The sequence below is a fragment of the Sapajus apella genome, unplaced genomic scaffold, assembly GCF_009761245.1.
Source record: "Sapajus apella isolate SASKATOON/1434 unplaced genomic scaffold, GSC_monkey_1.0 scaffold99, whole genome shotgun sequence".
NCBI classification, from domain to species: Eukaryota; Metazoa; Chordata; class Mammalia; order Primates; family Cebidae; genus Sapajus; species Sapajus apella.
Window position 1 is genome coordinate 4779292 of NW_022437039.1, and position 24846 is coordinate 4804137.

The window sequence follows — 24846 nt, forward strand, 5'->3', positions numbered from 1 at the left end:
ACGCCCACTTTGTATAATTATAATCATAGTAACTTTAGCCTGCTGTATAATTATAAAAATCTTAAAAACGGATTTCTTTGAATATTTATCTTGCTTTTCAGTATAAATGCATCCATCCCAAGTTGAGGGAAAAAAAGGTTAATTACAAAGATATAATTTAAATTGCCTCCTTTCACTAAGACTGATCTCAACATTTAAAAAAATAAACTGTTTAATACTATTAGAATTACCTGAGAATCTGGCCATCTCTACTTGCATTCATCTAAAAATTAATTTTGTTATTTCTGCATTTTGGAGCACCATATGTGTAAAATGTTATTTTGATATTATTCAGATTTCTCATTGGCAGTATGTCCCACTGAAAGATTGCCCTTGTTCTTGGATTGGTGAATCTATAATAACTGCGATCCCTACTTTAGAGCTGTAGGTTGCTTAAGAAACCAACTAACTATACTTTTGTCCATTTAATTTCCCTCTTGTTCATTAGAGAAATTTGCACATTGGGGCTTTTGGGTTGCTGTGGAAATTGATAACTATCCCTATTTAACTTTATCATAAGCAAGACACTTGCCACATATGGAATTACTCATGGAAGTAAATTTAGTAATAAGTTAATAGACAAAAGACAATCTTTCAAGTTGTATTACTAATTTTTTTTAAATGTCGCTATTAAATGGTGCTACTTCCTTTTATTCTTAATAAGCGGGTATTGAGAAGGAATACTGTTTTATAGAAGACACATTTAGGGGAAAATGTGAAATTATCAGAATAGCTTTCAATCTTAAAATGCCCGATACCTAGAATTTATCTCAGAAAAAGCAATAGTGTAACCAATGATTTTTATATCATCACTGTATAGCATCAGTCGTGATAGAATCTTAGTTCCTCTTCTCTAGGAGGCAGGCAGAACAACAAACAAAAACTTAACACAAAGAAACTTCTTCAAAATAGGAAGTAAAATCAGCAGGCACTGAGAACGTTTTGGTAATGCTCACTGGTTGCCAGTTGATCAAAAGAGAAACAGCAACAAACTTTCCCTGTAATCATCAGATTCACTCATCAGACATCTTAAAAGCAAAAGAAGTTTCATGTCCCCAGTTGGTAGGATTTTAGCTTTTATCAGCACAAATTAAGCCCCCATCAAATCAAAGATTCAGGGACCTTTGAAAAATATTGAACTCCAGTAACCTCAGGACTGTCCAGAAGGTCCTTAATGGGCACCTTGTAAGTCCCTGCCCATCATCTTCTTGGTTAAATGATCACATGCTGATTATCTTGGAGCAACCTGAGAGGCTCTGAATGTTGACCTCCAGAATGAAGACCATCTGGTGTGGGCAGAGATTTTCCCAAAAGAAAAAGACCTGACTGGACTAGATAATTTTCTAGTCTCATTGACAAATTTAATGGGAATAGGTGAACCTCTTTTCTTGGCATTTAGGAAACATTTGGTAATCACTTGACCTCACCAAATCTTTGTTTCTAATCTCACTTTGATTTATGCAAAGCCAACTGTCTGAACTCTCAAAGGAGAGCATTTCCTGAGCTTGAACCAATCGAAGCATGGCAGAGGGGCCTTTGGTCATCCGGTCATTGCATGCCACTTGGTGTTGCTGATGTGTCTGTGATATGTTCTGGATTGGACAGGTCCATCACATCAGCTTGATGAATGGCTTGCCTGAATTAAGCCTGGGGGCAGGCTTCTCTTTCTTGATTGGCTCATGGTTTCTTTGTGTATTATGACTTGGTGGTCGTTGCATCTTGAAGCAGCCGAACTGGGAGGTGGGGAGCGGGGGAAGATACCCTGTTTGATGAACTGTGCCACAAATATTTGGGAAAATATGATGTGTACATAGCTTTGATGAAAATGTTATCTCCCCAGAAAGACAGACATTTGTCATGCTTGTCCTGCTTGCTAATGCTCTAACATTTCCTGATGATCAGTGCATGAAAACGTCCCTCCACGTCAGGGCAGAAAGTAGCTAGATGCAGACTAACTAGAGATGAAAGCAATACAGAGTTTACTCACTCAGATTTCATCACAATCCGATTACACTGATAGTTATCAGGGGCCATTTCTTTCACACACAACATGCATTTCTTGTAAAGATCCATGAAAGCTAAGAAGCTTTTGATATAATTGTACCACCAGGCCACACAGGTATCTCTAAACTGAGCTAGAGACTGCAAGCAACAGAATTTTGTTGGTTTTAATGAATAGCTCTTTGGTTTTTGAGACCTTCAAGTTTTACTGCTAATGTAGAGCTAGAAATTGCTACTTTTGTGTGACAAAAATGACACATTGGCTCTATTGTAGTATGTATAAAATATTTACATATCAATGTAAGTCTTATAAAACTCAATACAAATCCAAATAAAATGCCATGTTATCTTGCTCTCTGCACAAACGTGTACATCCACACTCACTTGTGCCTTGGGGCCTCACAAGGAACTCATAAGTGTACTCAGGTAAATCTTAATACAAAGAGATCAGGTCTTGTTAATTTCAAGTGGTCACAAACTACAGGCTAGAAAACATCAGTTACATGTGACATTCATAACCTATTAATGAAAGGTTCTTTTAGAGACAGATTGGTGTTTCTTAGAACCTAGTAAGGATAAGTAGGCATATCTTTGGGTTCATAGAGGATTTGATCTTTCATTTTAAAATTATTTAAGTGACAGAGCTCGATACATATATACTTGCTTATACATACATAGATGGGTTGAAGGATGGGTAGATGGGTAAAGATGTTAAATAGATGCATAGGTGGGTGAATGGGAAAAGGAAAAGCAGCAAGGAAGGGACCATCTTTCTGTCCTCTAATATTTCATCATAAGCTAAATACAGGAGATAGGACTAAAGCTTTATGGACAATCTTAGCTCAAGCTGAACTAAAACAGTAAAAGGATTTGAGTTGATTTCCATTAGTGCAGGCTACTTCCTGTCTATTGTAGAACTTTATTTCCTGGCCTCAGATTAAGTAAAGAAATACTGTCATGAAAATAGGGGAATAGGTACATTAACAATGATATTCTATTTGGAGTCCTTATCCGATGATACCTACTAAAAATTAAGTGATTGTCAACATATAAAGTAGATGAGCATCCCGAATAGAAAATTTATCAATTAAGGGCTTATTTTTGTAGCAAGTTTAATTTTTTTAAAAGATGTTGTGATTTACAGACATTATCTTCTGTCTTTTTTTTTTTTTTTTTGGCCATGGAGTAGAATATGGAAAGTTTAACCTGTGGATAATTTGGAACCCTTAATAAAAGTAAAGGTACAAAGCATACATGCCTTGTTTTCCCCAGTCCTCTTATCTGAACCAAGTCTAATGAGGATTCAAAGTATTTCCAGGTAAACGCCAGTAGCAGCCCTTGTTCCTATTCTTTGTGATGTGTGGCAAGGAGCGATCTCAAAATCTTATTCTAGTGCCGTATTGAAAGCAGCATCTCCCAAGGCCACTTCAAGACTTGGCAACTGCCTTATTGGCATATTTACTGGTTTATCAGGACAGAAGAACATCAGCAATGTAATGTGGCTGTCAACTCTCTTTTCTGGGAAATAGGCATTCTTTCTTTCACATGCTGTGAAAAAAAGATTTTATTTATAAAATTAGAACAATAGCAAATGGTTGTTTTAGACATCCAGTTTTGTTGTTCATGTTCTTACTTGGCATAGTAAGAATTGGCAACGTTATGCTAGGCTCCCTATCATATTTTATTTACATTTGCAGTCTTTTTTGAGAAGTCTGTTGTAAAAATATAGTGAGAGCATTATAAAACATGGCAATGCCAGAGATGGTATACTCAGATCAATGAGGAACTGAGGGTGGAGTTTGTGGAAGTTCAGAGGGGATCGAAGAGTTTCCCATGCCATTTCCCCAGTTGAGATACAGACCCAGAGGCAGGGGAGAAGCCACTTACGAGTTTGAGTCTAGGCTGTGGAATTAATGCATGGCAATAAGCCAAAGTCATACCTCTGTCCCGTTTTTGATGGTGCTTTGAAGAAGTTGTTCTTGGTTTTTGTTTTTTAAAATGTTTTTTGTTTTTACTCATCCTGATGAGCTCTCTTGGGTTCTTTAATTAAAAAAATAATAATCTGTCCAGTTGTAATAAGAATGTAGCAGAAATGAGTGACTCATGCCTTTATATCCTCGGGTGCCCCCATGTCTAGAAAAGCATGTCCAGGTTTTAATTAAAACAAGAAAGTATATGTATATATAATTGTAGATACTTTCTTGTTCATTTGAAGTTTACTTTCCTAACAGATCCATTTTTTTGTTGTTTTGGGTTTCTTTGTTTTGTTTTTCTTGCTGATTCAGGCACTCCTCAGGAAGAGAAAGTGAAACCAGTTGTCCTAGACAGCTTTAGGGCAGCTAAGTAGAAACACGTGCACTTTGCCTGTGAGAGTCCTATTACAAAGGACACATGCCGAATAACTTTAATACTTGTGACACACACATATATATAGATATAGAGATATAGAGATAGATAGATATACAGATACACACACACACACACACACACACACACACACAGATATATATAAACACTGTTATATATATAAAACAGTGCTCCCCCTAAAGGGATTTGGATTGTATATTCTCCAGAAATATTAGGATAACTAAGAAAATTCTATTTTCTCCTGATCTGCTCTGTAGACTGTCACTAATTTCATTTGATAACAATGGAGATGACTCTGAAATAGTGAGGAAGGGAAGGTACAGCTCAGCTTTTGATGGTAGAGCCACTGTAATGCTTGAAAATTGGGTTTATGGATGCCAAGCTTTCAGGACTGAAAAGTAAGATGGCTGTAACTGATGGACATATTTGCCAAGTTCGTCTCATTTTTAGCTTATAGAAATCATCCACACGTGTCTGTTAAAACAGAAAGTGCTCAAGTTTTTCTCCCAAGAAGTAATTGCCTTTGGTCCATGATCTATAATGGCTTCATAACAACTGTTATGCACTACTGGATGAATATGTAATTGAATCCGTTTTTAAAAAGAACCAATCCTGTAATAGCCAACAGACTGGACCAACAAGGAGTTGGGGAGAGATTAAAGGAATTTTCAAGCCCAACAGACCATAGCTGTCACAGCCACATGGGTAGACACTTTTGCAGTGACGAGACAAGGTGTAACAACTCCTTTGGTCATGTCATGGCCTAATTACACACTTTTTAGGTCACAGACCATTGACTTGATAGGCCACAAAAAAAGCAAGTAAAGCCTATCTTTTCAGCAGTAGCAGCAGCAGCATCGGGGCCCTTCAGGCGTGACGGTTTAGAGGCAGGTTGGGAAAGCCTAATGCTTTCCAGTTGTAGGTCTGTTGAGAATATACACCCAAAACCCTGTCGATGAGCCATTTCTATTAAAACAAAACAAAACAAAAGAAACTTACTTTCCCTAAGACAGTCATCCAGTAAAGCAGAACATAGAATGTTAGCTCATGAAGCATTTGTGGATGGGGAAGTAAACATTAAACCCCTCCACTTGGTTGCCTTGTTTTTTTGTGTCACTAGGTAGTATACTATGGATAGTATACTATCAAGATGGAATTTTTCATTAAAAATATCTAATATTTCCTTTTATGTTATCAAAGCAAATTCTGACTCTGTACTTATGATCACAAGTTGAATTCTTTTCCAGAAGAATCGATTTCTATTTCAATATGGCCTCTAATTTTTTTCCACATTTGTATGTAGTACATAAATGTAAGCAGTCACTGGACAGAAATGACTTATTTCCTCCTTAGGGTAAATTACAACGTTTGGTTCCTCTGGAATTAGATGCTCCTCAAAACCGTAATGCATTTCATATGTAACATACAAAACATTTAGAATAGGGGCACCCCCATTGGAATTTGAGGGGATGGGAGTCTGTGGGGCAAAAACTCGGAAGAATCCCTATAAAAAGTCACTAGTCACTTTTCTTCCCAAGCTAATTCTTGCTGCCTTATGATATGTGACTGTTCAAATAGATTAACAGATTTCTGAGAACTGAAACAGTCAAAGCCAAATATTCTTTTCTTATTTATCCCAGTCATTTAGATGGAAATACTTTGGCCTGATTATAGAACTATGCCACATGTCTAATAAGCTGACACAGTGGTTCTCATGGCTTTTGGGGACCTGGAAATTAAAGAAAAAAAAAAACCATATGACTGTTAGATGCTTCTAGCATCCTCTCAAATTCTTATCTCCTTTCATGATTCAAATTCTGTAATTTAAAATTTTAGAATGCATTAGGAGATGAAGAACTTGTTTTTTCCACCATTTCTTCCTCGTTAGAACGTTTCTGGACTGCTACTACTCAGCAGAGCATGAGTCCAAGTAGAGGGAGAGGAGGCGCTTTCCTAATTCTTCCTGGGCAATACCAGCTCCTCTGCTATTTTTGTTTCCTTTTATTTCTGTCTCCCAAATTTACAAAATGAACAAACAGAAAAAAAAAGAGATTAACTTATTCTCTTTTGAAATTTCAAGATTTGAGTGGATCATCTAAAAAGCCTGCAGAGTCTTTCTACGTAAAGTGTAGTTTGCAGACCAATACCAATGGCCTCACCAGGAGCTTGTGAGACCGTAGAATCCCAAATGCCACCCCACCCTGCTGAACCAGAACCTGTACTTTCAAGGTTCCAGAATGACTGGTGTGAAGTTTGAGAAGCCCCACTTTAGAAAACAAGCTTCTATTCTACCCAGATATGTAATAATGTTGACCGACAGTTCTCCCGCCACAAACCTTGCAAAATTTAAGAGCATGTGTCTTTGAAAATTGGTTACCATTGCCTTTGTACTCTCCCTTCTTCAATGAGAAAGTAAGCTATCAACAGTTGGGCATCCCATCAACTCCACTGTGACTTCTTCCCTCACCTGGCCCAGGACCACAGTTAATTCTTTCTTTACCCCAAAAGATCCATGACCATAAACAGTTATTTATGCTAACATCACGTCATTAATTACATAATAGATTCACACTAATATAAGAAGTACCTGAAAAAGTTTCAACTGATTTAACTTTATAGATGCTCAGTTTTTTCCTATGCTAAGTGGAAAACATGGTACTAATTAGAAACAGAGATGAAGCAGGTGAACATTACTTTATAAACTGAAAGAGGTGGTGCAAATGTGATCAGTAACTCGGTTTCAGATTGACAGACATTTTAGAAAGTATGCTAGTATTTACAGTGAATATATAGAAGCAAGAGCAAGTACATTAAATTAAATGCACTTTAAAGTCCAAGATTATTTTTAGTCTAGTTAATCTGTAAGATACACTGTAACACTAACCTACTGGGAACCTGTGTCTTGCTTAGCATCCCAGGACTTACAGGTGGCTGTGACAGGAATAGAAACAGGATCTTCTGTACTCATTGGACCAGCTCTGATATAGAAATATGCTAGCAAATCATTGCTGTTGATATACAGGATGTGAGAACAGGTGGAGATTGACACCTGGGTCAGAATCTCCGAGTTTATTTACATGAGATAATTTGGGCAGGCTAACACTGAAGCTATTTGACCTTCAACTGCCTCATCTATAAAGTGGGCTTAAAGGATGATCATTGCTTCGCTGGGGTGTTGTGAGAATTAGTTGGTGTCATCAACAGAAAGCCCCCCTAAGATATCCTGTCACTTAGTAGCACTCAGGGTAGCAGCAGCAGCAGCTTTGGACTGTGGAGTATTGTGCCTTCTTCCCGTGCAAAAAAAACAAGAAGTTTCCTGTGGGATTGGCTTTTAAAAGTTAGAATACTTTTTGACCCAATATATTTGTTCTTGGTTTTCATTTTTAAATCTTGACTTCCACCATAGATACATCACAATAAGTTGGGGAAAAAATTGGGAACCATGAGATCAAATATCTTATCTTCCTTGTTCACACCCTGTGCCTTGGATATTCATGATCTTTTCTGCCCATGGAGCAACTTAAGCCACCACGCCTGCATTTGCTTTGTAGAAGAAATGGCCAGTCTCCCAGTATAAATGCAGCCTTCTAACTATCACTCCCTTGGATTTTTGTAAAACCAATTGCCTGCCCTCTTCTTTGGGTGGAGAGAGCAATAGACTTTCCCTTGTGAGTCAAAAAAAAAAAAAAAAAAAGCTAGTATTTTCGACCAAAAAAAAATGATATCACATTCATTTCTCATTCAACCTGCACAAAGGGTCCAGGAAGGGCATTTACTATTTTTATATCTCAATTTTTCCAAGTAAAGAAACTGAGGCCCAGAAAAGTGAAGTGAATTTTCTAATGGAATACAGCTTGCATGCAACAAGGCATGGTTTCCACATTCATGGTTGCTTTCGGTTCACCAGAGCCTAGACAAGAAGTTCAGTGGGAACTGGGAGAATTTAAATGTTGGAGGAAGTAAAATGATAGAAGTCAACTGTTCTCAAGGTCTCCATGTAATGGAGATGCTCTTGGGTTTCAATTTCCAAGACTCAGTTTTTTGAGTTTCTTTTTGGTAGAATATCCAAACTGGGGAGAGATTCATTGCCCTTTATCTCCTTTCTGTTTAAACTTCTTTATGTGTATAATGTTAGCAATAGGAACTGTGTCTGAATGAAATGTTTTTAAGTACACTTTCATATGTTCTCCCTTTCAAAAAGGGATAGGTGTAGAACCTTTGAAAGCTTTCTATAATCAATCTGGTTACATGTCTGTGCATACCCTGTCTCTTTCTACAATTTGCCACAGTGTATTGAAGCACATATGACACAATACTAAAATATGAATAAATGTAACAGGGCAGGTAAAAAAAAAATATGTGAATCTGAATGGGATTTGTACCATTCCGGAGCAGAGTATTAGTATTGGATGTGGGAAGGAGGCAAAATACCGATTGCAAGCAACCTTCCTTTCTCAACAATAAAACAAATGTAAATTAGATCATGAGCTTCCAGACAGGCAAGTCCAAGATACTCCAATGATTAAGAGGCTATGCGCATCAGATCCCTTAGACTTGGCTCAGTAGCTGATATGTGGCAAGCCCCTCATTTACAATCTAAGGATTGAATTAATGAATGTGAGTAAACTATTTGATAAGGTCGGCAATAAGAATTTTAGTAGGTGCATCAGATCTGCATATTGTTTAATATTCAGAAAACTCAGCTGAGTTCCATATGGCACTTCTAGCAACTTTAAGATGAACAAAGATAAACTGATTATTGTGAATTTCCACCTTAATTTTGTATGTGAAAAAGGAAGCATCCTGGTAAGCATGATAAAACAATTAGTAACTACTATGATTGGAATATAATTCGCAATTAAAATGTTACATATAAAATGTCAAGATCAACACTAGTGCAATTTAGTTTAAACCCAGAAGACAATTCTGTTTCCCACAGAGGCAAGGTACATATGCTGAGAGGTATTCATACAGTGAGATATGAGTTCTTCATGCTGGTTGACAGACGAGAATCACCCCCAGGGGTTTTTCAGGCATATTTGTGCATGGGAACCACTCTGAAAGATGCTAAACTTAAATGACTGGGGTATGGGCCTGGTCATTGGTATTTTATTTAAAAAACAATCCTAGCTGAATATTTTTTATTTAAAAAGTATTGGCTGGGCAGTCAGGGTTAAGAACCTCTGCCTTATAAACAACAGATATCCTAGTACCTACAGGTGGAGTTGGACTTTGTGCCTCTATCATCTTGGGGCATCTTGGCTGCCACCTACCAGGCCAGAAGACCAACTTCTCAGGTGTAGGGATTGCCTAGCAGACATCCTTGGAAGGTTGTAAATACTTTGTGTGTGTATGTGTGTGTCTGAGAGTGAGTTGATATTCATAGCATTGGATACAAGAAGAATGTTGCCATGAGTGATATCCATCCTGAGTTCTATGTAACAATAGCAATGTAACAGAATTAAGAAGCCAAAGAATGAGAGGTGACCAGATTCTTTATCAATACAACTTAAAACCCTTATTATTCAATATGGAGAACATTCACGTCCCACCTGCCTGCACCAAAAGTTTATTCTGCAACTATCTTGCCCCCCCAGCAACATGGGCTGGCTACCATTTTAATTTGACTCAGAACTTAGCCATGAGTAGTTTTTCAGAGCAAGGAATACTGCAAAGAGATGAGAGTTAGTCTAAGGAAAAAAGTGGGCTATGAGGGGGATTTGTGGCAATCCACAGGACTAATTTAAATGTACCACCAGCTGAGGCAGACAGATAGAATCTAGACAGTTGGTCTACAAAAACCATCTTAAAAGAATAGCCTGGTGACATAAGAGTGAAAAGAGAAAGATCATGGTATATGCCATTTCGTCATCAAATTATTGTTAGAGCAGAATATATTTTTAGTTCTCTGAATTATACTCAAAGAGGAATTCAAATATTTTACTTCTGAGGAACTGAAGATTCAGAATATTAAGAAGTTACTCCACGGAGATATCACACACCACTGCTGATTAAATACCCCCTATATGAGTACTCCCAACCAGAACCTTACAAAGTAAAAGCTTGGGTCTTGACCCAAAGCCAACTGTGTTCGGGTTTCACCTGTACCACTTAACAGCTTCCTCACATCATGTAACTTTTCCATACCTCAGTTTCCTCATCTACAAAGATAAAAAGAGGGGTTATAAGAAAAATTAAATACATAGGTATACACTTGGCAACCTGAAGTCCTAGATAAGTGTTAGGTAAGTAGCCTTTGCAGTCAACATTCCCATGAGCCAAGACAAACACAGCCTTCTCCTTTAAACTCCATTTGGCCATTTCATCATTTTTCATCAATTAGTCATCCTTCCTCTCCTCTACCCACAAGCCTTCCCAATTCAAAACACTCTTCCTGGAACAGGTGAGCTTTGAAATGAAAATGGGAATAAACTTGCAGATTTCTCAGCAAAGTTGCCCAAACTTCAAGGTAAGAAGTAGCAGGAGGCGTGATTCCCTTACAGGAGCACCTACTACCTGTAGCACAGTGAAAATGGTGCCCGCGTTGAGCTGATCAGCAGGTACGCCTGGGTTCTTAATAAGTGTATAGATTACCAGACCCCTCTCCTGGAAATTCTGATTCAGGTAGTCAGAGTGGAAACCCAAGAATCTATACTTTTATTGAACATTCTACGCAATTCTTATCTTCAGGGAAGGTTGAGAAATTTTGGAGAAGGAGAGGTAGAATATAGGAAGGGGTTTTGGATGACAGAATGGATAAAGACAAAATTAGAGGCAGACTGGAGGGAAAAATGGAAAAACTCAAGCAAAGGCGATCGTGAGTAAATCCCTAAGAAATGGTCCAGTAAGAAGAACAAGTAAGAACTCAAGTATTAAGACGATGACAGGACCACTGTAGGGCAGTTTCGTTTCTCTTTCAGGCTGAGATTTAAAGTCAACCCTCTTAAGAGGCATCTAGAAACTAGAAGTACCCTTTCTTGGACTTTACCAGGTTTCTGTGGTTGCACTGTCCAAAACCTAAGTAGCTGGGTTGCTCCAGAGGCAAGCATCATGGCCAAATAGAAGTTGCAAAAATAGAAACAAAAGTTGGAAAAGATTCAGTGATTCGACTCCCTTGAATCCCTTCCTTCAATCAACTTCCTTGAGTCACTCTGCCTTGGTGCCATACCACTGATTCTCAGCTGTGGCCACGTATTAGAGGCATCTACAGAACATTTTGTGAACTGCTTTCCAGACCCTGCCCCTGATCACTTAAAGCAGAATTCACAAGAGCGGGTCCCATCACTGGCACTCTTTTAATCTGTGAATCTAAGGAACAGCCAAGGTGAGGACCATTCAACTCAGCAAGTGGTTTTCAGAGAAAGAACATTAGCACATCAGAATCATTTAAAAGTATTTAAAAATTGCTGATGCCCAAGACCCAGTTTCAGAGGTTGCCATTTAATTGGTCTTAAGTGTAGCCTGGTAACCAGAAATTTTTAGAAGTGCACCAATTGTTGACAATGTGCAGCCACGGTTGATAACGACTCAGCCAGACTTGCTTTATCAAACTACAACTAAGGAACGGACCAGTTTGTGGAAAATCAGGTACATTTTGAAGTTTAAATCCATGAGTCTATCTTGAGAGAAAACAGCACACTAGGATTTGCATAAAAAGACCCTGGCACCAGCCTTCCCCTAAGAGGTAGCACCCCTGTTGAGAATACACCTACATTGTTCTGATCTTTTAATTTTTCCTTAATTTGTTTGGATGTAGCAGAGACATTCGTCTCTTTGATCATATGTCTCTGGTCATTTGGGGCAAATGGCTTAAGAGAAGGTCAGATGATCCATCTATGGGTCCTCTAAATCAATAATGTCTTAAAGTTCAAGGCGAGAGCAACAGCTATATTTAAAATGACATAACACAGTGGATATAGACACCTACATGACATCTCCCCCTAGAGCTCTACCAGAATTCTTCTGTTTGGCCTGACATGTGGGCCACCCAGGGCCAATCTCTGATTTTACAGACATTTCCTGTTAATTGCACTTATCAACTGATGAAAACATAGTTCAAGGGAAGTAGTAATCACACCAATTGAATTCTTAGAATTAATGAACTCTACAGAAAGGCACTTTTCTGACACATTAGGGTGACCTTTCTGGGATGTAATGGGATTATGTGGATTAAAAAACCAAATAGTACAGAACGGATACATGAAAAAAATAAAAAACTGGTAGCCATTAACTCCTTTTGGCATTGCTGCAGAGTCCATGGCATATTCTTTTAAATATCACTATTACAGAGAGCTCTTTTTGCTTTGAGGTAGATGTGACTTCATAGAAGTAATCTAAACCAACTCTTTTGAAGAGGGCAAGTTGTCAAAGGGAATAGTCCCTTTTGTTCTGAAACTTAGTGATCATAAAGAGACCATGGGTAAAAAATAAAAAATATCAATACACACAGGTTGCCAAGAAAGGAAGAGAGAAAGAACGAAGGGAAATGAAAAGGAGACAAAGGAAGGCAAGGGTAGGGGAGGAAGGAAAGGAGGAAGGAAAAAGGGTAGCTGAAGTGCCTAGTATCAAAAAGAGTATTTAAGGACACCATCTTACTATCAATTCTGAAACAATTTAAAAAACAAGGCTAGTTTCTTACAGGGCTGTTTCTAATCACGCTTGTAGGTTACATTTTAAAAAGTTCCCTACTCATTCAATCACAATTTTACATCTGTGTTGGGTATCTCCAAGTGGCTTTTCCTCATCTCTAGTACACTGGACACTTCCTTATGGAAAACACAGAAATGGAACACAAGGGGGCACTGGCTTTAGGATTAGGGAGTAGAAATTGGGTAGAGCTGCCCCATGCCCCCTGCCATAGATATGTGAATGCCTAGTCCAAAGAGCTTGCCCCTTTGCATAAAACCAGGTCGCCATTCTTGGTTATGGTAGCCTTCTTGGGAGCATTCTGTACACAGAGGTCCTTATAAGTGCTTGTTTTGTGCACCCCAGAATACCATACCTGTAGTTAGGAATTCCCATGTCTTATTGCCACTTGAATAAGTCAAAGGTGAGTAAGTCAAACCAAATATTCAACCAAAGTATCTCCCTTGTTTTCAGGGATCTTAAATCGTATTGCTCCTCAAAAAGAGAATCTGGGGCCAGATATTCACAGGGTTTAAAAAGTCTGTCAGAATAAAAAGACAGCAAAAAAAATCTTGTAGAAGTTAACTTATATTGTCATAAGTGACAAACTTAGTTGTGGCTTGTTATGTAGGAGAAAAATACTAAATATATTATTCTCAATGCATGTATAATTTGTTTATATTTTATTGGTGTAAAAATGACTAGAATTTAATTGAATGTGAAATTCTAGAGAATATCCAAATGGCAGATATATTTATATCCCAGGGTGTACCTCTTGCAACAGTAAAACTTTCTTAAGATGTTTTAAGAAATGCTCAATCACTACTTTTGAAGCATTGAAACATTTGAACAAAACCAGTCACACTAAGAAAAAAAAAAAAAAACGCATTTATCTTGGTTCTTGCTGATCCATAGGAATGGTAAAAATCTAACCAATGAAAACTCAGAGCCCCTGTACTGCTGCTATTGAAGCATTTAAGAACCTAACCAGTCTCAGTGGGCCATTTTTATAGCTTGCCTGACACAGACAATCTTATTTCCAGAGGAGTAAGTAGTACCTCTGAATCAGAACACATTACATTGTGGAACTGTCTCAGGTGGAAACATCTTAAGAGAGTTTTATCGTCTTTCTGGATTTACTAAATCAAAGTAAAATAGCATTTTCTATTTTCATTCTTTTTAATACTGTATCATTAAAAATAATTGGGACAGATAGGGTTTATTTCAACTGATGACTTCTTAGCTTTATGTAGCAAGCCTAGTTTGATGAGGAATTATCTACAACACATCACCACATAAAACTGTCTTCTGAAATGACAGCGCTTTTTCTTTTGTTGATATTGTAAGTCTGGAATTTTATAATTTTCCTAGCTAGCTGTAGTGTACTCTATTTCTTAATCAGTAGTCTTTTTTACAAAGTAATCTCTTTAGCATAGAAATTCATGTAAGCACAATTTGAAATGCTTTAGCCTTCAAAACATACCCTGGCATGTTTTGGTAACACATAGTATTAATATTTGGTGCAACAGCCTGTACATGGTCCATATTCTGACACTGTCATGACTCTAAGTGGTCCCTGCATGCCTATTTCATGATCTTTCTAAACTCTCCAAGTCTGAGGTACATCAGCACATTTCCTTTCAACATCCATTCACACGCGGCAGCCTTCCCTCCCCTCATCTGTACACATCGAACCAATTGGCAGAGAGCACATTTCCCCCTGAGCGAGCAGTATTGTGAATTTTATCTTCTCTTCCAGAAATCAGTTCGTCTTCGTTGCAGCAGATGAAATTTCTTGTAACACCTCTGCAGGTAACAAACATTGCTACTTCTTGATGCATCCATCCAAGTCTCAGTATCCTTTTTTTTTTTTTTTTTTTCTTCTTCACATGCTGCAGTTGGTCACTCTAGAAAGTTTAGTTAAAAAAAGAGCTTGTATCTTTGGAGTACAGCTGAAGCCTTGAGGCTCTGCCATATAAGACGACATTAGGCATTTTGCTAACTTTGATGTTTTATTTCTGGTTTTAGTAATACATAGTCCAGAAAAGTAAAAAATATGTTGAATGAATCCACAAGAAAGTCTCCCGGTATAATCAGTGTTCTTATGGTAAAAGAAGGAACAGGGAGATTAGGTACACAGACTTGTGACTTCCATGTTTTTTGACGTATTTGTCTGGGTTCATAGAGATTGGTATGTGAATTATTTGGGATCTTTATGGAATATTAGAGGCTGTAAAAGACTGAATCTATAAAGCTAGAGGCATTCGGGAATATAATTATCTCTGTCTTATAAGAAGGGGATCTTCATTCTATCAGCCAAAGATCCTCTATTTCCTTTCTTATAAAACGTCTCTCAAGTAGCAGAACTTAGAGAGACCAAGTCTTTTGGTTTTGAAACCAGGAAATTGGCAAACGGAAATTGCATCGTTGCATGATATGTCCGTCAAAATAACACCTGTCTTTTTTCTTTGATGTGGTTCAGAACAGTTTACTTTGTACTTTCATTAGTATGGAATTAAATGCCAAGATAGGTGAGTGCTTTAACACTAGATTTTTTTTTCCTTTTGTCCTCGTTTTGTCTTTAAGCCTAAACTATGACCAAAACAATCACTAGAAAATCTTGCCAATGTATTGCTTTCAGCCTTCGAGGGAGGATGTTCCAACTAACCCCACATAACTGAGCATGCCATGACCTTCAGACACACACATTAAACTGAACCTTACAGATAAAGCACTCATCTGTTACCTTTTATCAATGGTGCAGGAGAAAGGCTTCTTTGCCAATGCTTCACTATTTACTGCCTTTAGTGAGAATGAATGAAGGGAAGCCTGGAGAGCTAGGAACATGCACCCAGCCCTCTGTTCTAGAAGGCAGGGTCAGTTTTATTTATGTAGTTGCCCTCAGCCTTTATGATGCTTTAATGTCTTACCTGGTGAGTTCAAGAGGTATGCATGACGCATGCTGACATTTTAAAGCAATGACATACTCTATTTATATGAAACCCCTTTGATGATGGTCCTGCAATTTCCCCCTTAACCCCTAGACTCAAATATCTTTGCTTCTCATTGTGACACGTGGCAACATCCTTAACACTTTACTAATGCCCGATGCTAGATGTGACGGTTAACTGCATTGCTGGGAGTGGTGGGGGGATGTTCCTGCCATACAAGAGTTGTTTAACATTTTCAGAGCCTTAGTGGAATGGAGCATGCAACAAAAGGGGAGGCTGCCTGGAATGGGAGGTAGGGGTGGGAAATAATGTTGATTTAAAATGTTCATAGACAGGCCGGCCATGCACGGTGGCTCACACCTGTAATCCCAGCGCTTTGGGAGGCTGAGGTGGGCAGATCATGAGGTCAGGATATCGAGACCATCCTGGGTAGCACCATGAAACCCCATCTCTACTAAAAATACAAAAAATTAGCTGGACATGATGGCACGTGCCTGTAGATCTGGCTACTCAGAAGGCTGAAGCAGGAGAATCACTTGAACCTGGAGGCAGAGGATGCAGTAAGTCAAGATCCTCCCACTGCACTCCAGCCTGGGAGACAGAGTGAGACTCCATCTCAAAAAATAAAGTAAAATAAAAATAATAAATGTTCATAGGCATCCTGCGAGGATGCCCCGGTGCACTAGAGCTTCTGCCTTCTGTTAACCCCTGCACATTTTCCAGGATGTGTTAGGTTGTATTTGGTCATCATAGATCAAACATGGAAAAGTTAGATACTGATTTTGCCCCATGACTTCACCAACCCCGCCTTGTAGTGATCCGCACACACTATTTCTTAAGAAGTCGACAGAAAATGAAAGTTTGCATGAGTGTGGCGAGTGTTTCCTTCTACCTAATCCAGAGGGCTGCTCAGTAAATTCTTAAGGAATTGCTATTGATTGCATTTCAAATTGGGAGAGATATCCCTGTTCCTTTGATGGCCATATTAATATATTGTGTGCTTCATACGGTTCCATTTGAACTCTGAATTTTGAATGAAGCATGAAAAAGGAGACACCTATACCAATCCAATGTCAGATTATCTCCCAGCAAGTCCACCCTCCTCATAGAGTGAAAATGAAAAATCAAAACTGCTCAGTCAACAAAGGTTGTAGCTCATAGTTTCAATGAAAGCCTCCTAAGGCATCATCTCCTATATGCTGAAAAACCTGCTGTGCCCACTGCCCATATTCTAAATAGCACGAGTGTAATGAGCTCTCACCTCCTTATAAAAACATTTACTAGGGCAGATTTATTGAATCCTACTATCTATTAGTTTGGCAAAAGGCAAATTCTCTATTTTTAAATCGAGAAAAAAAAATCCACATGCTTAAAATTTCAGTGTCTGGGGCTTGATGGATGTTAGAACTGAAATTCTTATAAAGAGGTGTTATGACAATAACACCTCTTTGATACCCATGGTGGATGGGCTAAGCATAGGCAGTTCTGTCTGGGGCTTAGGGTGGAGACAGATAAAAATCACTAAGCAGTAAAACAGCAGCATTTCAGGATTTTTCTTTCAGTCTCCCAAAGAAAAGTGATGCCTTTTACTTGGGTCTTTTGTCGAGAGTGCCAACATATGTGGTCTGCTTTTTCTAGCCACATGCAACAGGCGTTTTCATTAGCCTTTGTGGTCTAAGAGACTGTAATTACAAGGATATTTTCTTACCCAGAGGTTTCAACAATGGTATTAGTTATGTTTTCATTGCTCCCAAAGTGCACTCTGTTGGGTAGCACTTGGGACTAGGCTTTTAACGACAGGGAAGAACGCCTCCTAATGCATCCAGCTTACACACTTGAGTAGCTTTTCATTCAGTAACATCAAGAACCTTTGATGAGTTGGATTCTGCAACAGATGGCAAAAAATGGGGAAATGATTTTCCCTTCTTAGACTGAAGGTCACCCTCTGTGATTCATTAGGACTTTTCCAAGGTGGGCTAGTGATTGTCGTAGTTGTAGAAAAAGGGCCTGGTATGAGAACGGAGGCTGAAAAGCAACTTATTTTGATGAGCAACTAGAAATTGCTATCAGTCGATTAATATCTCTTGAGTCCTTGCTGGGTGTCAAGAACCATTCCAAGCCCTGGGGACATAGCATTAAATAAGTCAGGAGAATCCCTCATCCAAAGACCTTCATTGTATTGGAGAACAGATCCCAAACCACGTATGTGAGTAAGTAAATATATCACACTTAGTAAGTTATGAAAGAATTATAATGAATCAAAAAGAAGGGGAGGCAATGTAAAGTAAGGCTTGATGCTACTATAGACTCAGTGATCAGAGAAGGCCTCTCTGAGGGGGTAGCATTTGAGGAGGGATCTGAAAGTGAATGTGTGACCCCAGGAAACATGCAGCAGGTGCAAAGACCCTGTGGTTGAGGCGTAATTGAGGTGTCCAGGAGTCATACATCCAGGTTGGTCCACGGATATGAGTACAGGTGAGTGTTTTACAGATAACATCTAGAGAGGTTAGCCAGGGGTCAGAGAAAGTTAGGGTTTGCAGACCACAGAAAATGTTTGGGATTTTAAGAGTGATGGGGAGGCAGTGGTGGGAGGGTTGTGATCTGACTTTAGTGTAAGATTGACTGCTTTGTGGAGACCAAACTGCAATATGGAAAGAACAGAAGAAACAGCACCTAAGGGCGATGGTGGGGGTGGGGGCGGGGGCTTAGAGCCTTTCAGAGAGTGCTGACAATGGCCTGGGTTAGTAGGGTGCTTGCGGGTGAGCAGTGGTCATCTTTAAGCTGTGTTTTGATGGGAGAACAAACAGGACATATTGGCAGATTAGAAGGGTACAAGGTCCACTCTGTCAAATGTCTACTCCCTGTTCTTGTTCTAAGGGTCTATCAGTTAATTATCATGGAGCAGCAAGCCCTTTATCCCTGATGTAATTGCTCCTCGTAGGGGCTTTGCTGCTTCTCCAGGGTTTAATAGTAGCTGTCATTTACACAGCAAATTCTGTGTGCCAGTATGGTAAATACACATACAGACATGTCTATGTGTAATGCATATACATACAATGCATACACATGTATGTATACATGTTTATGTATATATTTGTGTGTATACACATACATGCATGGCAGCCCCATGAGGTAGATGTTATCCCTGTATTGGAGAGTAAACACAAATACATTCAGATCCAGAAACGTTTAGTAGCCTGCCCTCAGTCACAGTGGAGTCCACTCGATGCCAGAGTCCTTCCCTTTGGGTCATACCGCCTCCACTCACTACATGTCCGTCCATGGCACGTTGACCTTCTGACGTCAAGTGGAATTCTACCTTCCCCAGCTACGCTATCTTGCTCCTACAAAAGCAGTATTTGCGAGTTGGATGACCAAGTTGTTAATGTTTGGAAGGGACCAAAGGGCACCGAATGGTTCTCTAGAAGTTGTTTCACTGCAGGTTTAACTTTGCCTGTCCCCTTCAGGCAGCAGGCTTATGTTTATTCCGTGTGCTCAAAGTACTGGTATAGATGTGGGGATAGAGGCAGCAGATGTCAGATCAGGAAACATGTTGTGTATTAAGGAAGACAGAGGGTTAAACAGGCCGAATGTGTTCTAGGCTAATTCGTCAGACATCTTTTTTTTTGCTGAAAGTTAGTGGCTGAAAATCAGTTAACAATATCCTAGTCCCTGAAAATTACCAGACAGGTTCAAAGTTGTTTTAGCCACAGAGTCCAAGTGGAAAGCTCCCAGCTATCCCCTCACTTTCCAGGGTACGTGTGTGAGTATGGGGGTGCAGGTGGAGGCTGGGACGCACTAACAGAAACATATGTCCCCTCCACCATGCCAGGACTCCCCACGAAAAGTAAATCTGGGGACACATTTTCATCTCAGTTTTTGATGAGTATGGGACATGGCCATGTGGGGTTAGAGTAGGAATCTGCAAAAAAACAAAAAAGCCTTGGCCAAATGAACATATCTGCAAAAGCTGTTCAAACCGTCCCCTGTGGGACACATTGTTATCCCCGTTACCAATTAAAAGCAGTATTTAGCAAGTTCTGGGGTACAGGGGGTGTCACCAGCCTCTTTCTACTATTCCCACTTCTCTACCTCCACATCCTGGCAGCTGCATTAAAACTTTAGGCAGTATTTAATATTTAGAAGTAGTTTCCAAATTGGCCATTCCTCTAATTGATCCTTCAGCAAGTCTCATCTAATTGTCTTTCCTAAATTTTAGCGATTTGATTATTCAGCAAAGTTGTCATGCAGTAAATTGATTTGAGGCTAATTGGTCTGTTTCCAATAAAGTGTGGTATGTATTATAACAGGGGAAGTACAGGGAGCTAAGGGGGCATATAAGCAAAGGAACTTGGGAAAAATACTTAGTGAGAACCTTCTGTATATGAAACAGTCTCAGGCTTGCTATATGCAATAACAATACCCTATAAAAATAAAGTGTTCATTCAATTTGTGAATATTAAAGATATCTAGGTAGTCTGAAATAGCTTAAGTGGGAAAGTGCCGTATTGGTGCAGAATTTTTTTAAAAAATGGAACAGTGGTTATCAGATTTTAGAAGAAGGCATGAAAGTCACCTGGAGAACCCGTTACAAATGCATAGCCCGTTGTGTCTTCTTCTTCCCCTGCCCCTGGGATTCTGATCCATAGGTCTGGAGAGGGAGCCTGGAAATCTGCATTCTAATAAGTTGCCCCAGATAATTCTAATAGAAGAGACCTTACACCTTGGGATACACTAATTGATCAATCAGGAACCTTTTCTCTTTTTGAGACAGGGTCTCACTCTGTCATCCAGACTGGAGTTCAGTGCAATAGCCTGATCTTAGCTTACTGTAGCCTCAACCTCCTGGGATCAAGCAGTCCTCCCACTTCAGCCTCCCTAGTAGGTGGGACTACAGGCATGTGCTACCACACCCAGCTAAGATCTTAATGTTTTGAAGAAATTAAGTCTTGCTCTATCGTCCAAGCTGATCTCAAACTCCTGGACTCAACCATCCTGCCCCTTTGGCCTTCCAAAGTGCTATGACTACAGGCGTAAGCCCAGTGTGCCCAGCCAACGTTTTTATTTCAATGGTAAAAAGAGCACACAATAGTATTTGCTAAAGTAGCGTTCACATGTGGCTGTGGAGCCCTTGAAATCTGGCCAGTCCACACCAGGATGAGTTGTAAGTAAAAAATGCATGTTGGATTTCCAAAACTCAGTACAAAAATTATGTAAAATTTATCAGTCGTGAGTTATACATTGTAGTTATGACAGTTTGAATATAATGGAGAAAACAATTAGTTCACCTGTTTACTTTTGAAAATGCTTACTGTAAAATTCAAAATGACGTGTGTCTTACATTTGTGGCTTTCATTCTATTTCTATCCATTCCGTTTTAGAACCACATTTTTCATTTGTCACAAATGAATATTGAAAGAGTTTGTGTGTCCCTAATAACCATTAATTTGGAGGTGAGGGATATTCACCAGGAGTTAAAACGTAGTGACAGATAATCTGGACTGCGTCAGTGTGTCTTGGTCTTGTATTTTAATGTTGCCTCCTGGTGAGGGGCGTGTGTGTTGGTGCTGTAGAGGGACATTCCTTGGGGTTCAGGGCCAGAACCTCCCTACTTCTCACCCTGCTTGTTGTATCTCAATCTTTGATCAGCTTGCTTTGAGGATGGGAGATGCCAGTACCTAAGACTTTGAATCATCAACCAAATTCAGGGGTAGCTCTGACACATGTACCGCAGGGGTTTCACTGAGAGGCTCACTGATCCCACATAAAATAGACAAGAGGCAACAGCTGTAATCTTCTCAATCTTCATAACTGATACTTGTTTGGTTCCTAACTAGCTGGTAACCAGTAACCCCTCCTCTCACCATCACCACAACCTTGTACAATCAGATGCACCATCACCATCTCCATCTATAGATGACTCAACCAACTCAGAAGAACTTTGAGATAACTTAGCAAGGTGTAAAAGAACTAGGGTTTGATCTAGAAATTCTGACCCTGAGGAAACCCTGGCTGCCATTCAACCCTGCTTCACAGCAGGGTATTAAAGATCTCGTGAGGGATACAATTTATTATCCCTCATGTGGGGTAAACTGTAGCTGGGATTCCATGGTGATTTTAAAGCACAGTACAAATTCTTAGTGACTTTGGTAGAGCAGGAGTAGACCCAGAAAGGGGAAACGGAACTTCTAAGAGAAGGATGGCCTTGAGCTCTGCGTTACAGAGAATGTGCCTATGGCTCCTGTATTAGAGGTAGCAGTCTAGGGTAAGAGAATTTCATCCCCAATAGTGGAGCTCACTGTGTCTTCTCTACTCGAGTGACTGCTGTTCTGCTTTCCCTCAAATCTGATGGGATTCAGAATAGGAAGAGGTTTCGAACCGCATTGGTTGGGGAGAGAAAGAATGATGTAATCTGATTTGCTAGGGGGAAATGGTCTGAGTTTTAGCTGTCATGGTGTTGGATTTGTGTAGGCACAGTTCTGTGTATGACAGGTATCCGTGGGCAAAAGCGAGTTCTGTAGCTTCCCATGTAGGGTCCTAAAGAGCTCAGATGCTTTCCCTCCAGCTTCTCGGGGAGGCAGGGAAAACGCAAGGCTGAAAAATGCTCTGTGTGATTTCTGAAGATAAGCACTTTAAAGTCAAGCTAAGGAAGTTAGCAGCAAAGAAACTCAGATGTCAGAGCCAAGTAGACATGACTCCATGTTGTTTATCTTGGAGCATTTCTTCCACTTCTACTTGGATCATCTTTGGAGATTTTGCTACATTTTTATTCATCTTCTAGGTCAGGGGTCCCCAGCTGGACACACAGCAGGAGGTAAGCAGTGAGTGAGCCACACTTCACCTGTATCTGCAGCTGCTCCCCATCACTCACAGACCTAACTGCCTGAGCTCCACCTCCTGTCAAATCAGTGGCAGCTTCAGATGCTCATGGGAACATGAAGCCTATTGTGAACAGTGCATATGAAGGATCTAGGTTGCACACCCCTTGTGAGAATCTAATACCTGATGATCTGAAATGGAACAGTTTTATCCTGAAACTATTCCCCGCCTCCCTGGTCTGTGGAAAAACTGTCTTCCACAAAACTGGTCCTTGGTGCCAAAGAAGACTGGGGACTGCTGTTCTAGATTTTTAGTGACCGGGTCAGTTTCTCTAACTTAAAGTATTGTGAGAAGCTTTGAGGATAAGAGGGCTTGGCCACCCCCACGGCCAATAAATGCTCCAATTAAAACTAGGAGGAGAAGGTTACATTAACCACAGAGGAGTATCTCCCTCATGAACACATTCACCAAGTTCACTAACTGACCCACAGATCTTAAGTTCAGAACTCGGTTGACACTTGTAGAGTGAAAGTGAATAGGTGCACTTCCTAGAGGAACCATTGCTTTCTGAATTTTCTATCACATCCAAGTAGTTATCTTAATTCTTTCAGGAGAGTTTTTCCATATTGCAGCAAACTGGGATGTGTGGTTTAAGGTTCTAGAAACCCTCTGAGATTTTTCTGTGGGGAAGAGGAGGGCTGGTTGGCACTTTTCTCTCCATGTATAGACTGAGATAACTTGTCCTTTCCTTGAATGACTCTCTCCTGGAAGGTTAACCCCAAATCTTGGCCATTATTACCCCACTATCTTTTCAAATGGATGCACACTGGGAGTAGGCCAGCCCTGAAAACCTGAAAGTTGTAGGATTCTGAGATTTGAAAATGGAGATTTTGGTTGTCTGGTGAATGTTTATTAGCATGATGGTAAGAGGCTGATCATACATTTCAGAGATATACCCAGATATCCTAAGTTAGGAATTTGGCAGACCTTCGGTGGGGTCCCATGTTCTGGGATACATTTCTTTATCTTTTGAAGTGAGAGCTTTTGTCTCCATTCTGACCCCACAGAATCCCCACAGGGTGAGGGGACCTGTCAGTTCTTCAGTTGTAGAATTGACAAGGAATTTGTCAAAAACCTTCAGCCTCTTTCAGTAGGACTGTAAGATCTTATTCTGTTTTGCTGTATTTTCATTTAGTGATGAGTACAAGATGGTTGAGTTGGAAAACAAATGCCCGTAACCCTGAATGATTGACAATGGACTGATTTGTAGCTGGATGAGGGAAGGAAGTAAATCAATAGCTGGTGCAGTGCTGAAGAACTCAGAAGCCATGTATCCTCCCCTCTGGTCTTGTTCTTTCCTTTCCTGGTCGATACTGGCTGTGACTCCTTTCCAGCCCCTGAGAATTGCTGAAAGCGAACACTTTGTCCAACCACAGAACACTTGCTCTGGAATGTGTGTTCTAGATGCAGTTCCTTTGGACAGGGGAAAAGCAACAACCCTACAAGTAATGATACCAGCAACAATGCAAACCACAGGATTGTCTTCAACATGTCATTTGTTTTTCATTTGGAAAAGTCCTTCAACCCCAAAAAGGAGGGCAATGAAATAGGATGAATATCCAGGTGGGATGAGAATCAGCCTGAACCCAGAAAGAGATACCTTCTGATGATCCCTTTCTTACCCAGTGCCCCATACCACCCCCCCCAGGGAGGAGGACATCAGAACTACTCAGTGGGCCTTGTTGAGGCTCAGATCTTATTTGACCCTATACAGGCAAGTGAAAGAGCATCCCTTTAGCTAGACCATGACTCCCCAAAGAGCATGCTTTTAGAACCACTGAACCATGGTTGGTGCCCTGTTGTTATGCTGTGTGGTCGATGCGTGACTTCCATGGATTCGTTTTTCCCAAATACTTCACAGACTGTATCTTAGACATAATATAATGAGGAAACACTGTAGCCCCTAATTGCATTGCAGAGACCCGGGCCATTCATTGATCCCTGGTGAGGCATCCCATTTTCAACGGATACTCTGCAGCCCTAC

At 39.8% G+C, this 24846-nt stretch overlaps 1 protein-coding gene across 1 annotated transcript in view; it reads left to right on the plus strand.

Moving 5' to 3' along the window:
* The window catches only part of RBFOX1 (RNA binding fox-1 homolog 1), a 2532432-nt gene that overhangs the window by 2497499 nt on the left and 10087 nt on the right, over positions 1-24846 (plus strand). Inside the window, 1 exon segment of the mRNA XM_032257864.1 lies at positions 14792-14844. Coding sequence (XP_032113755.1) covers positions 14792-14844 — 53 coding nt within the window.